Genomic DNA, 15,970 nt, shown 5'->3' with positions numbered 1-15,970 from the left:
AATGGAACCCATCGCTTGTGCTCTTGCAACTCATTGGGAAGCCTTTTATCATCCCAGACGTTATTGTAATGGATCACCAAGGCTATCTACTTAGTGTATGAACATTTTGGGGTCACATGTCCCCTTTCCATTAGGGCGCACTCCACATGGGCCCAAACTACCTCTGCCACTTCCAACACATCTGTCGACATTGGAGATGTTTGTCAAGTGGTCTTCCTCCACGACTTTTGTGAAGCCTTATGCAGTGGACATAGACTCCAGAAGAGAAGCAGCTGTAGGGAGAGCAATATTACTGTTCAAATAGATGAGGGAGGTTGCTATTCTCCTAAATGTGGGGCTGCACAGAGATCATGCGGATGAAGAACAGGGTTGCATTGACCTGTAACTGTTGTTCATCCAGTAGCAGTCTGTGTAGAAACACAACCCTCTCTTCATTCCCATAACAGGTGGTCTGATATTTTCATAGTGGTTGTGTTTTCTCATCGAGGTCTTCTCGTGGCAACGGCTGGAGAACTGAGGGGTGGAGTCCCCACCCCCACCCCCAGTCATAAGACCTTTGGGCAGGAAAAGTGCTCAGGCTCCATTCCCGAGGGAAAGGGGAGCACTTTTAGCTAGATCCTTCTAGAAACTTGCAAGATGATGTTCCATGGCCAGCCTGCATCTCAGCAGTCTCAAATGTGTGTCTGCAAAGAGTACCACTGAATGAACAACAGTTACAAGTAAGTGCAACCTTGTTCTTACCCTTCTACATAGCTTTTTAAATAATTTTAAATAAATTAAATGCTCATTCCTGCACACACACACACCATGTTGTCTTGGTTGCACCGATGATGACAGGGAGAACAGGAAGCACTGGCACCTCACACAAACTAACATCTGGCTTACAAATACAAGACAATTCAAGATTGCTCAGTTGAAAAATGACTTATATAACAGTTCTTGTGTATTCCCAATTAAGAGTAATAGTGAGAAAATGTAATATGATTCTTCTGCTTTCCTGTTGTTTCACCTCCAGTAAAGAGAGTTCCAATCATGTACTTAGTAGCAGTAGTCAAGGCAGCAGAATGAGGCAGTGAGGCCTGTTTCCTCTCCTTCTTTCTCCTCAGCTTGTCCATGATGATTAGGAGTAATGCTAGTAGACTAGAACAGAAAAGGCTGTGTGTTTGGGTGTTGTTGCTGCTGTTATTGTTTTGGTCAAAATAACATATGGGTAGAAAAGAAAGTAATCTTAGACCCCCTCCCCTTTAAACTTCCTAATGTGTGAGGGGCAGCCAATATGCCTGAGGTTGTTGTTGCCTGAAATAAAGGGTTCTGGAGAAGGCTAAGATTTGCTTCCCCCCCCCCCCCCCTCCACTATTCTGTATGATTGTGGACAAGAATAAAATCTTGTCTGGAAACAGAGAGGCTTTTTCTGCACATCACACATAAAACATTTTCAGAATGGAAATACAAGCGTTTTGGGATGGAATTCTGCACAGCACCCCCCCACCCCCCGTGTTTTATTTGTGCTCAAGACGTTTTCTTCTGAAAATGCTAAACTGGTGACTTTTTTCCTGAAACTGTTTTGAAACTGTTTCCTGCTTGCTGTATAGAAAGCAGGAAACATTTTATTTTTCCCTCCCAATTTTAAAGCTTCCGCTTTCATTTTGAGCTGCTTTAGGAATTCTTCATGCTACTCACTATTTGCTAAGTGATTCCCACAGATGTTTTCTCAGCCGGCATTATGGCTGCCTGTAATCAGTGTTTAAAGTACATGAATAAAAGTAGTTTTGCCTCACGATTCCATACACAAGTTGTTTTTCCATTTTTTCCCCAATGAGATTTCTTTGGAGCTAAGGAGACTCAAAATATGCACATATTGCCAATTCTCATATCATGTCTTCGTAGTTTCGAAGATACCTCATTGGAAAAAATGGGAAAATGACACATGCACAGAACCACCAGGCAAAACTAAGTTTATTCATGTTTTTTAAACACTGATGCCAGCTGAGAAAACATCCATGGGAATCACTCAGCAAATGCAGGAGGCATGGAGGATCCCTGCAGCAACACAAAATGGTGGGTGAAAGAACTGTTGTGGGCTGAAACACTTTATTTTTCCATGCTAAGCAGACAAAAAAAGCAAAAAGGATTCTTTTTTAAAAGTCTGCAAGATGTTTTATTTGTGTTGTGCAGAAAAAGCTGGTCTCTGTCACTAGTGCTTGAAATATATCAACTTGCCTTATGGGGAGCTGCATGATTTCATGATTCATATCTCTTTGTGGGGTGGGGGGCAGGGGGTGGGGGGGGAGAGAGCGAGTACAGGAAAAAGCAACTTGGGTTACTTTCATTTCTTGTTGCCCTTTTGTCAACGTCATGTCCAATGCTGCTGAGAATCTACTTTGCTTGGACTGGTGCCATGGAAAAAACATCCCATCCTCTCCAAAACGACCCAAGCAAAATAATATGGACTCATCGTGTGGTTTTTTTCTGAACCCTCCCTCAGTTGGACCAGTAGTGTATGGATGGGAATTCTGGGTAAATGCGATTTCATATTTCATTTCCAACTGTAGGTGCAATACTGCTTACCATCATATCCTTAAGCAGTTGCAATTTGCTATTCTGGAGAACAGTTCTCCATTCTTTGCTGATCTCTTCCTTTACCCACAGATGAAGAACTCTATGCAGGTGTCTACATTGACTTCATGGGCACCGATGCTGCCATCTTCCGCACCATGGGCAAGCAGACTGCCATGAGAACTGACCAGTACAACTCACGCTGGCTGAATGGTAAGTGAGGGGGTAGCAATGCTTAGAGTTCTGAGAATGAAAAGCTGTGTACTTTACAATCTTTATGTCTAGTGCATTTACCATGCACTAAAAACTGGAACTTGGTGTAGGGTTTAGCTTACATGAAATGTTATATCCTTTGTTTAAAAGCAGCAGAAGTTCACTTGTGGATGTCATCTCTTTCACAGCTTCAGAATGCTCTTGTTATATGATAGGAAGTCATAGGCCCCTTCCGCACACGCAAAATAATGCATTTTCAAACCACTTTCACAACTGTTTGCAAGTGGATTTTGCCATTCCACACAGCTTCAAAGAGAATTGAAAGCAGTTTGAAAGTGCATTATTCTGCATGTGCGGAATGAGCCAGAGTTATCAGACTGCATGGTAAGAGGCAGTATGTAAAATACATTGTGCTAGAGCAGTGGTTCTCAACCTTCCTAATGCCACAACCCTTTAATACAGCTCCTCATGTTGTGGTGACCCCCAACCCTAACATTTATCAATTTTACAGATGGAGAACACTGATGCAGAGAGTCTTAGGCGACCCCTGTGAAAGGGCCGTTCAATCCCCAAAGGGGTCGCAACCCCCAGGTTGAGAACCACTGTGCTAGATGGAGTACTAACCCACCTCCCAATTATTTATTTCAGTGAATGCACACTATTCCACAATGACTGCTCAAGTCTGGCTTATTGAAAGGCTAGGGCAAAGTAGCGCCATTGTGGCTGGGAATATTGTCCTCTAGCTCTCTGGATCTCCACCCCTTTTCTTCCTAGGGTTCTGTGAGTCTAATTGTGTCCTCAGCTAAAAATTCCCATGATAATTTCCAGACACTTCTACAGTTGTCCTTTTCATGTGGCATAACTTTTCAGTCCTTCAAGCCATTTTTATACCTCGGTTGCCACTTGCAAGTACATACACTGTCTCTTGCCCACACTTTCAGTCCAGCCCACAGCAAACCAAGAGTCTAAATCAGATTCTCTACTGTGGGATCGACATCATGGTGTGATTTTGAAGACCAAGCCCAATGAGGAAAGGCTGTTAGGAATGTTTAGTCTGGAAAAGATGAGGTTGAGGGGAAACATGATTGCTCTCTTTAAGTATTTGAAGGGTTTTCACTTAAAGGAAGGCAGTGAGATGTTCCTGTTGGCAGCAGAGGATAGAACTTGCAACAGTGGGTTTAAATTACAGGCAGAAAGGTGCCATCTGGATAGTAGGGAAAAATACAGTAAGATAGAAGTGGTGGGAGGTGGAGTGAGCCAAATTCATGACTGTGTTTGAAAAACCTGTGTCTATATGGTAACAGTTGTTCAACAGTAGAATCAGTTGCATAGGGAGGTGGTAAGCTCCCCCTCATTGACTGTCTTCAAGCAACAGCTGGACAAACACTTGCCAGGGATTCTCTAGGCTGATCTTTCACTGAGGAGGGGGTTGGACTAGATGACCTGTGTCACCCCTTCCTACTCTATTATTCTATTATATTCCCACCAGCAATAGAGAATTTCAGCCCCACCAATGCTGAGGGGCGAGCAGTGAAGTAAGTGAGAAAGCTGAATTAGACTCTATGTGTTCACTGGTTGTTTGATCTGAAGATGCGTATACAGAGACTATGTTTGAGAGTTTCTCTCCAGAGAAGGAAATATTCACTGTGAGAATTTATTTTTACATAACCTTTATCCTGCCCTATGGTTATTTCAGAAGTGTGCCAATGTCTGAATAGTTGTTTCCTTCTCTTAATTTCATGGTTCAAATATGCATCCCCTTTTTGTTCATTCAAAAGCATTTGGTTCTTGGCATTATTTTTTACACACAGTTGGTGGTGAAGGGCAAGTTTATATTCTTGTCATTTCTGATAACTGATCCAGGGCATTTTATCTTCTGCCCTCTTGCCTCCTGCATGCATCGAGGGATGGGATCCAATGAGAGAAGGTCTTAGTTGCACTTCCAGCTGTTCTGGAGCAGCAAAAACAGCTGAGTAAACTAAGGTTGGGGATCATGTTTAGGAAGATGTGATTTTAGTAACCTGAACAGAGCTGTCTATGTAAGTAAATGCTGGATTTTAAGAGGCACCATTTGCCTCCTTGCAGTTTTTCAGTAGGGGTGACTCTGGTGAAAACTGTGACATATCATCAAATTATAACAACTCCCAAATATTCTTAGGAAAGCTTTTGACAGGTGTTCTTGTAATCACATAAACCTAACAGTGGTATTTCTGAAACTGGAGGGAGAGGGCAATATTTCTGTGAAGATGGGTGACAGGCTTAGAAGTAATGCTCACAGTTTCTCAAAAATGTGGGTCACAACCCCACTTGAATGGCTAAAATGGATGAGTGGGGTTGTATTATTAGCTGTTTACAGGTCTAGTTACCTTCAGCTGCAGATAAAGAACACATGGAAAAGAATATGTAGGAGCTGGGGATGTTGAAACTGATGTTTGTGTGTGTGAATGTATGTGTTTGTGAGAGAGAGAGACAAAACTGCTTACAATGTGAATGTGTGGGAACTGGGAAAATAACACAAAGGAAAATCGAAGGTAGTGTGTTCAGGGAGATTGCTAAACTCCTGAGGGGACATGGAAGGCCTAGGAAGTTGGCACAGTGAAGTTCCATAAAATTTGAGAACTCTGCCTTATAGCTTTAGGAAGCCAAACGCTAATTCCCCAAACTGTGGCTTTTGTTTTTATCTGCCTTCTTCAGGTAGATCCCACTCAGCAAGTCAAGAATTCTAAGCTGCCTCATTGTATGTTACAAATGAGGTGATACAAGGAATAGAGCTCAGGGATCCAGCTCAGTAGACAAAGGCTTAGCTCATCAAATACATAGAGTACTTGCAGCAGTCTTTTCAAATAGCTTACATTAAGATTGGATTTTCTAGCTTGGGCCTGTGGTTCAGAACAACCCACTACATCCTTTAAAAAATAGCTTTAGTGCAGACAACACCTAGCATCAAAGAAGGTCGCATCATGATAGGGTGAGAAGTGATAAGGAACAGCTTTTATTGGGGGTGCTAAAAGAGCATGTGAAGTCTTTCTTGTGCAAGGAAGTGTTAATTTACGCAGGGGGTTGTTTCCCAAGTGTTCTAGACAATGCAGTGGTGCATATAACCCTACTTTTCAGCGAATCCTTTTCCCTTTTTATCAGTGCTCCATGGAAAGACTTCACTATTGGAATCAAGGGAAAAACACCAGCAGCTAGATTTTAGACTGGGGAAAGACTGATCTAGGATGTGGTTATGCAACTGGCCAGGTCAGTGAGTGCTCCTGGCTGACTCAGTCCCCAAGTTGTTTAATTGGAGCAGGTCATGGGGCTTGTATGCAGAAACAGAAGCTGCAGAATTCATATGCCATGATAAATACCTTGGGACCTACTTCCCATGGGCCATGAGCCACTGTAAACTGAAGAAGCAAGCTTCCAGCGGATGCCTGGTACTTTCATGAGCTGATCTTGAGTGACCCTGCAAGTGAGCTTGGTTGGTTTCTTCATAGGCTCCTGCATTTTGTTCTTATAGTTTTCATTCTATGTATTTTAACATTTTTAAAGTCACTCTGGGGCCCAGCTTTTGGGCTATATGGTATAATCTAAAATGTTAAAACAGCAAAATAAATACGTTGAGCACATTTAGACATTTGTCATGCGATTACTTCTTAACTGCATGTTGGTCTTGATTTGATTGCCCGAGCTGACAATTTACTGTGCTATCATAAACAGATCTCCAGAATCAAAGGTGGACTGGGAAGGAAAAAATGCTTCACTCTCCCCCCACCCCCGAAAGAGGGGAAGAGCCTGCCCAGCCAGCCCCAGCTCATATGGTACTTGACCAGATGCATCCTTTGCTGGACAGGACCAGGCCAGGCAACTCATTTCCACCTTGTGCTGGGGTCAGGCTGCCAGCTCATGGTGACAGTTGGCAGGCATCCCACCTGGAATGAGGGCCACCTTATGTTTGGGTCCTGGGATAAGGGGCAGACCCCCAAGTCATCAGACCACCAGCATTTTCCCCAGTCATCTTTATGGTCTATCTGCTTTTGCCAAGGATTAATCAGCACAGACTTGGTAGGATGTCAGCCCTGAACTAAACAGCCAAGACTTATTTTAGAGGGACTGTCCTGTTCCAGTCTTTTGTAGCAAGTTGATGAGTAGTGGTGCTTTTTAACAGTTCAGAAGGGAAAGGAAACGTTAAACTGTTCAAAGGAGCCATTAGAGGGTGGCCCAGAACTCTGTAAATGTACTGTATTGTTGTAAGCATAAAACGAAGGCTGTGCACGCAAGAACTTACTCTAAACTACTTTTCAATCAAAAAATGCCCTTGGGGAAAAGAAACATATTTCGGACAATGCTGTGAAGAAAATTGCTTCATACGTTGAGAAGTCAACGTGGGTTGTATTCTGTATGACATGCACAGAAGTGTAACGTTCCTGCCTCTTTTCTCCCACTGCAGCCTAAAGTACTGCTCCTGGGGAAGTGTCCCTCTCCCCCAGGAGCAGGATGAAGGGGGAGTGGAAAAGATGCTAAGGAATGAGTGGAATTGACAAAAATAAAAAATCACCTCCATAATGCACATGGGAACCTTTTCCAAGGGAGCCGATCCCATGTTCCATACTAAATCTGCTGGAGGAATAATACTATAACAGGGATTAGAGGCAATTCTTTCACCTGGCAATGATTTGTCTGTTAGGACCAAGTTCATACTTGGAATAGGAGTTGGGGTGAGGAAGCAGCCTCACTGAGGGACAAGATGTGACCTTGTCCAATGGAGATGGAGATGAAGCAATCTGTGGACAGGTGACCTGTTCCACCTTCTGGCCCCTGTTGTAGCCCCAGAAGGGTCTGCAAAACCCTCAACCCTGGAAGCTCTGGAGGCTGGAAAGAATGTATGTGCACACTGGCCATGTTCTCCATTTAACTTATCATTACAGATCCAGCATTTGTCCATGCACAGCTCATCCCAGACAGCGCTGAGCGAAATGATGACAAGCTCTACTTCTTCTTCCGAGAGAAATCCACTGACGCCCCACAGAGCCCTGTTGTCTACTCCCGCATTGGTCGCATTTGCCTGGTATGTGCTGAAAAAAATGGGACTGGGTATTGCTAGACTCTCCCTGTTCATCACTTAAACCTGGACTCTTCTGTAGAGTACCCACATCTGTTGTGAAAGGCCATAAAGTCATGATTGCTTTCAGCTCCACTACTGTCAGTGCTTCTGCTATCTCTTGCACTTCCTGTATTGTCTCCTGTTAGAAACTGCTGAGGCCTGGAACAACTGGGCATTCCTGTTCAATCAGCACTCATACTTTACTCCTGTTCCATATGGTTCCCCTGCAGGAAAATGTTAAATAAAATGCTTGTAACTCTGGCAGCCCAATCCTTACCATGTTACTTGATCACAAGCCCCACTGATTCCACTGTAATTGGGCTACAGTTGCTAGGAGCTGTAGACTATATTTTATTTCCTGCACCTCAGAACACTTTTCTTTTGGTGCAGAATGATGACGGAGGCCACTGCTGCTTGGTTAATAAGTGGAGTACATTCCTGAAGGCGCGACTTATTTGTTCTGTGCCAGGGCCTGATGGGATTGAAACACATTTTGATGAACTCCGTGAGTATTGTGAGGGCAGAGATTTTGCATGGGAAGGGGAATGTGGAAGGCAGCACATTACATCTTAACAGAGGCCTCAGGTGTGGAGGCTTATAGTGCAAATCTAGGAAGTCACTTCTGCCTGTTGCTTTCAGGAGACGGACTGGAATAAGATTACACAGTATTGCTTTGTTAGTCATTTAGCCTAATGACAGTCTGTGGCTTGATTTCACCTTTTCCTCAAGAAATCTTATCTGGCTCCTGATTGACCCACCAAATGTCAGTCAAAGTTTGGTAAGGAGCTATATCAAAAGTTAGAAAAATGTTCTCAATTAGAGACACTACACATTTGAATATTACGTCTTTTTCTGTGTATGGATAGTATATGTTGCTTGTACATATTTGTATTCAGTGCTGCACTTGAATTCTGAGAATCCTTTATTGTTAGATGGCAGCTCTTTTATTGAGGGTCTGCATACTCATGGGGAGGGGGGGGGAGGAGGAACTGTGCCACTGTACTTTCCTGGTTCCCAAGCTTCAATCAGAGATTAAGGGCAGCCTCCCAAAATTAAGTAATTGGCCAAAAATCATCTAGAAACAAGGGTAGTATTTGATTTCTAGAAGAAGAAATAGCGGAACTTGAGTCCTCCTGCAAACTGCCCTCTCTTTTCTCTAAATTCAGGGGTGGGGATTGGTTTGGAGTACTCAGTGATCACCCAAGGCAGCTCTTCCTTGTATTATTACTTGATGTGCACCAGAACTGAGCCTTGGCAATGAAACAGGATGTCAGGGCTCAGCCTTAGTGGAAGCTTGATCAAGTTAAGAACTGGATGTTCCATATCCCTTGTTGGGTCCCTGAGGACTCATGAATAATGGAAAACTTGTGAATAAGAGTTCACTGGAAATTGACTGAAGATGTTGCTCAAAAATAGCCTCAATTACGTGAACACTTTATCATTAATGGAAAATTGTGTGTATATGTGGAGAAGGCAGCTCGTTGGGTAAAGTGGGGAAGAAGTTCATTTATTGCTTGCAATTCTACTGGGTGAAAATACAATATGATTTCTATGATCTGTCACATCACCAACTTTTTAACAGGTTTTACTTTGTAATAGGAAAGTTCAGTCTGTGATCCAGCTAATTTATAGTGTGGCAAAGTCAGAGAGCAGGCAAGGCAAAGAATCTCAAGGCCTTCCATCTCTCTGATAGGGCAGACTGAGTAATGTCTGCTTAGAGATTAGATTAACAGGGAGGGAGGGAGGGAGGGAGGGAGAAAGGAAGAAAGAAAGAAAGAAAGAAAGAAAGAAAGAAAGAAAGAAAGAAAGAAAGAAAGAAAGAAAGAAAGAAAGAAAGAAAGAAAGAAAGAAAGAAAGAAAGAAAGAAAGAAAGAAAGAAAGAAAGAAAAGGAATTATAAGCCTGACTTTTGGGTAGAAATGGTCCTGGGTCATTGGGCAGTATACTTTCATTGCAAAAGTCTTCCCAAAAAAAGTTTCCCATGAGGTGCATACCGAAAGACCCAGCTTTACCTGCTTGTGGCCTTGAAACATTTGGGACAGGAGAAAATGAAGACCTCTGGCTGTGGCATGTCTGAGGTTAGAGAGCCCTTTCTTGACCAGAGCAGCAGCACCCTCCTATGCAGCTGCCTGCCAACTTCCTCTCAACCCAGAACTTTCAGGGGCTGCTGGTCGCTGTGTGAGCTGCCTAAGGGAGGCATTTAGCTGCTTCAGTGACCTGTGAACAATTGTATCTGTTGGGGATCATTGTAGCTCTTCTCATACATCCTTGACTTTGATTTTGCCAAAATCACTACCAGATGATCCACAGGATACTTTGGTTCCCTCACTTCTGCTGGAGATTGGATAGATACAGTGTTTTTTGGCTCCTGACCACTCTCTCTTCTGTGAGCAGTTGGAGCTGGATTAAAAGTTACACTCTTGACACTCTTGTACAGGCCTCATGAGGGAATATAGGTTTCCCATTGGCCAGGAAAGAAAGAACAAAGTGCAGCCAAATGTCTTCAGTTGTGATTGTTAGATTTTAGAGCTGTGTAGCTCAGTGGTAGATCATCTGGTGGCAGGCAGAGGGTCCCAGAGTGTCAGACTAGGATCTGGGGGATCCTCTCTGCTGTAGAACCCTGCTGGTTGACCTTGGGCCAGTCACATGCTCTCAGCCTCATCCATCTTGCATTGTGGTTGTGAGGGCAGATTGGAGGATAATAATGTAACCTGCTTTGGGTCACAATTTGGAAGAAAAGTACAGTATAAGTGAAGTAAATACATGCACACACACACACACACACCCACACATACACACCCACACACCCACACACCCACACACACACACACACACACACACACACATACATACATACATACATACATACATACATACATACATACATACATACATACATACATACATACATACATACATACATACATACATACATAATTTTTAAAATGTCAGCCAAAACTCTCCATCTGCACAGATTTGACCCAAACACTAACTAGGTTGGGCCAGCATGCCTTTTCAAGTGTTCTTAGTCTCTTGATTCTTTGTACCTCCTTGCAACAATAGGTACAGAGCAGCTGCCACTGGGTGTTTCTTTCCCCTCTCTTCCTGGAAACATCTAGCAGAGCAGAACATATGCTCCTCCGACTCTGTGTGTCTTTGCCCCTGCCTTTCATCTAATCACCTCAGCAGTGAAAGAAATGTATAGCAGAATAATAGCACTTTACATGTTGGAGTCCACTGGGTATTTCTAGAAAGTGCAGAGGAAGAGACCCAAAGCAGTGGCAACCATATTTCTTATGATGTTTGCTTCAGCAAAATACTTCTACTTCAGTTGTCTCTGACAACTGAGTGCCAGTTTTGTAGAGAAGCAATGATTAAAGATAAAGTTATGTGTTTGTTGAGGAACTACATTTCAGATAGAAAAACTGAGAGACTAAGGCCCTTTCTGTACATTCAGAATAATACACTGTCAGTCCACTTTCACAATTGTCTGAACGTGGATTTTGCTTTTCCACACAGTAAAATCCAGCTGCAAAGTGCATTGAGAGTGGATTGAAGGTGCATTGTTCTGCATGTGCGGAAGGGACCTAAGAGCCTCTAGCTGGTTAAGGATAGGTAGAAGGAAGGAATTTATGAAAAGAAGGAAGAAATTAGACAGGGATTATCAGTCTAAGGACGGACAACAGGTGACACAAAAGGATGGAAAGGTCTTTAACCTTCAGCCCTATCTAGCTGACCACTTGCCCAACCCCTGCAGGATCTTCTTCTCAGTTCTTTTGCATGCTAGATATTGTTACTTTCAACTATCTCAAGGATTTTATTAAATTCCATTTTCATCATCACCTCCCCACCCACCAAACCCTTAGTTACATGCTGACTCTCTTCTTCTTCAAGAGGATGTCTTCATCCAACAGACCCAGGATGTGAAGAACCCCATCATTTATGCTGTTTTTGCTGCTTCTGGGTGAGTGCTCTGGGGACAGGATTTTTAATCCACCCTCTCATATAGTTTCACAATCCCATCTTTACATTGAAAGCACTGGCCCTGCCTTACTTTAGAAGCTGAAACTGTTTGAAAGCAAATGCTGCTCAGTACGATGCTGCTGTGTTTCTTCCTAGCCAAGAAGTGAAAAGGGCCCATTCTGGAATCTCCTGGCAGAGCTGGGAATACAGCCCAAGTGCTTGCTTGCCAAGCTTGGGGTTTTCCCATAAACTGTGGCAGCTGTAGTTGATGACTTGATCCCCTGGGGAAGAAGGCAGGTGGCATTTCCCCCCTATTACACTTCAGGATCTGTTTACACCCCTGGAAGGTCAGGAGGGCATCAGGTCCTTTGTTAGATCAAGAAGAAGCAGCTAGTGTGGTTTCTCAGTGTATGTGGCTAGAGTGACTAATCCTGGAATGTTATATCATAGGGAACATGGCTCAACAACTCTGAAACAGCTGCATGGAGCTGGTCACAGAACACCAAAATTGCATTGTCTTATTCCACCCTGCAGCCCCCACCCCTCCCCCGCCCTCTTGCTGGATTGGTGTGCTGTGCCAGGCAGGAAATCCCTGGCTTTCTAAGGTCCATGTCATTGCACATATGAGGTAAAAGGGGCATTTCCAGGGCTTGCCAGCAACCAAGAGTGAGCATAGACGCATATTGCTCCTTTGCAGCTGTGAAGGACAAGAGGTCAATAGAACCTGCTGGGAGTATACATTGCAGACAAGAATGGAACGATGCAGAAAGTTTTCATATGCAAGCAGGACAGTCACCTTTGAAACTAACATGGGTCATTTTATCCTTTCACAGGTCTGTATTTAAGGGCTCTGCTGTGTGTGTTTACTCCATGGCAGACATCCGTATGGTGTTCAATGGACCTTTTGCCCACAAGGAAGGCCCCAATTATCAGTGGATGCCTTACACAGGCAAAATGCCTTACCCTCGACCTGGCACAGTAAGTGTGGGCAAGACCCCCAGAAAATCACTTTTCTTCTGCAGCACTTGTCTGAAGTGAGGCTCTCTTTCTCACCCATTGATACATTCAACATCAGAAGAGTTATATATGTATATATGTACAACCAGTAAAAGATGTATTGAGAAAATGTGTACTGAGGCCCTTTCCACATCGCAGCAGAAACGCAGCTCCACCAGCATAAATTATGCCGGTGGAGGCTTGGGGAGCCCCGCAGATCTGCAGATCTGCCACACCAGTCCATTGCCTCCACCGACCTGCCTGTCCAGCGTCACTCTGGAAGGCTGCAGGGACCCGCCCACGCTGCCCTCCAATCTCCAGGGGTCAGAGGGCAGCGTGGGTGGGTCTCTGCAGCCCTCCAGAGCGGTGCTGGACAGGCAGGTCAGTGAAGGCAACAGGAAAAGTGGTGGCGGCCCGCTGGTGTGGTTCGCACCGGGCTGGTGGGAAGATGCCGTTTTTCAAAAACCTCGCTCGATGAGTGCAGTTTAAAGTGGTGGCTTCACACTGCTCCAGGGGGCCTCCTGTGCGAACGCGTTTTTGCCATCCCTGGGGTGCTCTATTCCGCCCGTGCGGAAAGGGCCTGAGTTACAGATGAACAATACTTTGTGTGACACCAATACCTTGGAAAGTTGCTGCCAACACTTTTAGGCTAGATGGACTACACAAAGCAAAATATAATGGAATGCATGGAAAAATGTATTCCCACAGAATGAATTCTAGGGTGTTACGAGCCTCTTAGCTCTTGAGGTATTCTGTGGTCCATGAAGTTTTATTCAAAAATAAGAATCAGGCTGTGCTTCATATTAATGGTCTGACTCATGAGACAGCTTCATATGAGTATTCTTATGAAGTAATATTTAAAATGTAATAATTCAGGAAAAAAATGACATGTAGTCAGCAGGCTTGGGTTGGAGCCAGTGCTCAGTGGTAAGAGATGTGCTCAGTATGCAGAAAGTCTCCAGATGCAAGGATGTCAGCTGGTGTGGTTGCAGAAGTCCTCTGCTTGAGACTTAGGAAGCCACTGCTAGATGGACTAGTGGATCAAGTTTACTGGGCACATTTGTACTTTTACCTTGGTAGTTCTCTGGGTTGCAGTTGGAAGGATTTATTGGTGGCATTCAAATGCTTGGGTTTCTCTCTCTGCTGAGCATAAATCTCCCCCCAGCTCAGCTGCTCTTCCTTTGCCCCTACGTTCCTTTCCTTGTACACCTTTCTTGAATGTATTCCTCTCTCAGTCCCCATCTTTGCACTGTACCCAGATCCTCCAGCCTCCTTTGGTATCCATATCCTTTGCCACAGCACAGCCAGGCTTTTCAGTGCTGTCCATTGCTTGATATTTGGCCACTGCTTGATATTTGTGGGAGGCTGATTAGCGTTTTCTCTCCAGGTTGGTGGTCCCTGGATCTGTTTACTGGCATCCCTGCCTTCTTGGCAAAATACACAGAAATAAGAAAAACTCATTGCTTCATTTTGTTGGCTTGGAGAATGCCACTCCTTGGTGGGTTTTTTTGCTCACATATCTAGTAAGGCCAAAAAGAGATGGCCTTGGCTGTGCTGTGGGGAGGCATCCAAAAGCACAAGGGACATGTTGTTGGCTCTCATAGCATTGCATCTTGATCACATGAGATTCTGAGGTTTGTGTGATTGTTACTAAACACCCAACAATCTAGAAACTATATTCCTGTTTCCTGTTTTCAAAAACAAAAGGCCTAAAAAGATATTCCTTAATAGAACATTGTACAGAACAATAAAGAAGTGTATTAGTTCATTGTTTGCTTTGGCTGTAGACTATAACAGTTCAACTGGATGTGGTGGGTTTTCCGGGCAGTGTGGCCGTGGTCTGGTAGATCCTGTTCCTAAAGTTTCGCCTGCATCTGGAGCTGGCATCTTCAGAGGTGTATCACAGAGAGAAGTCTGTGTCTAGTGAGAAGGGAATGTTTATTGGGGTATATATTGTCAATGTCTCAGGATGGGGAACCAATCAGTAAGTATTGCAGATTTTTCAGGATGGTTAAGCTGACAGTGTCTTTCATGCTCCTTAATACGAGTCTGAATGTTGTGTTTTGTGGTTTCTATATAAACCTTTAACAGTTCAGTTTATAGCAATTAATATTAAAAATAAAATAAAACAGTGATATAAAACCAGCACAAGGTAACTGTTAAGAGATCTTATACCCCTTATCTGAAGCCATAATCTGAAGGACAAACTCCACCTAATGACTCACTCTTTGCCCATCAGCCATACACAGGAGAAAGGTTCCTCAGTCCCCTCCCCTCCCCCACAGTGAAGGACAGCAGAGGCCTTGGCAAAGTGTTCTCCTGGTGCATCTCATCTGCTGACTCCCCTGCATTGAACTTCAGTACACAGGGGGAGAAACGGAATCAGGGAAACCTTGGAATCAGGGGCTATAGTGGAGACCACATGGGAAGTATCTGTGGGTCACATCTAGCCTATTGGCAGCCAGTTTCTTACTCTAAGCATATGCATCTGACAGCACCAGGAGAAGTTGGAGAACAGCAGTATACTTGTTGACAATCTTGTCTGTGATATTGTATCGCATGTCTGCTTTGTATTTCTTTCTTGTATTTCCAGTGCCCAGGAGGGACGTTCACTCCTTCGATGAAATCAACGAAGGATTACCCTGACGAGGTTATCAATTTCATGCGCACTCACCCCATGATGTACAATGGTGTGTACCCCATACATCGCCAGCCACTCGTGGTGAGGACCAATGTCCACTACAAGTTCACAACCATTGCCGTGGACCAGGTGGATGCAGCTGACGGGCGCTATGAGGTGCTTTTCCTGGGCACAGGTACCCACTGATGTGCACTGAAGAGAATAAACAAACACTTCTTACCAACATCAAAAGTCTGGAAGATGAGCTTTATGGGTTGGTTCACTGAGGTAGCCACCCAAGACTCACCAGCAAGGGCTGTTCTGCCGTATTTTTCTTTAGCTGATCTCTTTCATTCTAACGACACTTGTTCAAGTGATATTTAGTATTTGAGAGGGAATGATAGCAACAGTAGATTCCAGTTTCAGTTCTTCCCTTCATAGCAGAGGCTATTGTGGATTGGTGCCTATCAACCTTTTCCGTATATGAGGAACAGAATTCACTCCTGAGTGGATGAAAAGCCCTGTGTGACCCCT

The 15,970-nt window shown here is 44.0% G+C and overlaps 1 protein-coding gene across 2 annotated transcripts in view; it reads left to right on the top strand.

Moving 5' to 3' along the window:
* The window catches only part of SEMA3F (semaphorin 3F), a 160,555-nt gene that overhangs the window by 129,960 nt on the left and 14,625 nt on the right, over nucleotides 1–15,970 (top strand). For both annotated transcript variants that reach the window (XM_048488213.1, XM_048488215.1), the window contains 6 exons: nucleotides 2,650–2,769; nucleotides 7,683–7,822; nucleotides 8,249–8,363; nucleotides 11,752–11,821; nucleotides 12,654–12,798; nucleotides 15,410–15,632. In XM_048488213.1, coding sequence (XP_048344170.1) covers nucleotides 2,650–2,769; nucleotides 7,683–7,822; nucleotides 8,249–8,363; nucleotides 11,752–11,821; nucleotides 12,654–12,798; nucleotides 15,410–15,632 — 813 coding nt within the window. The remainder of the gene's footprint in view (nucleotides 1–2,649; nucleotides 2,770–7,682; nucleotides 7,823–8,248; nucleotides 8,364–11,751; nucleotides 11,822–12,653; nucleotides 12,799–15,409; nucleotides 15,633–15,970) is intronic.

This window comes from Sphaerodactylus townsendi, linkage group LG03, assembly GCF_021028975.2.
Source record: "Sphaerodactylus townsendi isolate TG3544 linkage group LG03, MPM_Stown_v2.3, whole genome shotgun sequence".
NCBI classification, from domain to species: Eukaryota; Metazoa; Chordata; class Lepidosauria; order Squamata; family Sphaerodactylidae; genus Sphaerodactylus; species Sphaerodactylus townsendi.
Note: the sequence above shows the minus strand (reverse complement) of the source record. Positions and strands in the feature narration are given on the sequence as shown.